The sequence below is a fragment of the Lontra canadensis genome, unplaced genomic scaffold (assembly GCF_010015895.1).
Source record: "Lontra canadensis isolate GAN:19392208 unplaced genomic scaffold, GSC_riverotter_1.0 scaffold1965, whole genome shotgun sequence".
In the NCBI taxonomy this organism is placed as follows: domain Eukaryota; kingdom Metazoa; phylum Chordata; class Mammalia; order Carnivora; family Mustelidae; genus Lontra; species Lontra canadensis.
Window position 1 is genome coordinate 7,049 of NW_022632949.1, and position 965 is coordinate 8,013.

At 42.3% G+C, this 965-nt stretch overlaps 1 protein-coding gene across 1 annotated transcript; it reads left to right on the plus strand.

Moving 5' to 3' along the window:
• Positions 1-431: 431 nt before the first annotated feature.
• Positions 432-959, plus strand: LOC116863642 (olfactory receptor 2D2-like; the record flags this gene model as incomplete). The annotated part of the gene is made up of 1 exon (XM_032851034.1): positions 432-959. A coding segment is annotated over exon 1 (528 nt), but the record flags the coding sequence as incomplete, so codon positions are not given.
• Positions 960-965: the final 6 nt, after the last annotated feature.

Sequence of the window (965 nt, forward strand, 5' to 3'; positions counted from 1 at the left end):
TTTTCAGGGAAGAAACAACAGTTGTTTGCCCACGGTGTCAAAACAAACAGACACAGAGGAGGTGTGGCAATAGCAGCATAAGATTCAAGAGTTTTAGTTGATAATAAAGTGAAATTAAGTCCCATGCTTTATTAATTCAATCTTTTTTTATTATTAGATTTTTCATATTCAGAATAAAGAAGACCTTTTGATCTACTGTACATTTACAGATGACACTAAAAATGAATGCACCATCCTAAAGGTATTTTTACAACACCAAAAATTCCAACTAAAGCAGCTTGATCCTCTTCTGTATAAAGGGGATTCTAGGAATGGCTGGTAGTGACTGAGAGCAATCCTAAAGTCTTCCAAATCTGATTTATACAATTTTATAGGTTATATGGACCTATGTTTGGCATGAGGTGACTTCTTACTGAAAAAAGAGACAAACTATGAGACAATCAAATCAGACACAGGTGACTGAATTCCTCCTTCTGGGACTCTCTGATGACCCCCACACCCAGAAGCTGCTATTCATTGTATTCCTGGGTGTCTACCTGGTCACTGTACTTGCAAATCTGCTTCTCATGTGCCTTGTGCAGGTTGACTCCCGGCTTCACACACCCATGTATTTTTTCCTTTGCAACTTATCTCTGGCTGACCTCTGTTTTTCTACCAACATCGTTCCTCAGGCCCTAGTCCACCTGCAATCCAGGAAGAAGGTCATTTCATTCACACGTTGTGCAGCTCAACTTGCACTCTTCCTAATTTTCGGGGGTACACAGTGTGCCTTTCTGGCAGTGATGTCCTATGATCGGTACGTGGCCATCTGCAACCCTCTGCATTACCCTAGCATCATGACGTGGAGGGTGTGTGTCCAGCTGGCTGCAGGATCATGGACCAGTGGCATTCTGGTGTCTGTGGTGGATACCACTTTTATACTAAGGCTACCCTACCGAGGCAGCAATAGTATTGCTCATTTCTTC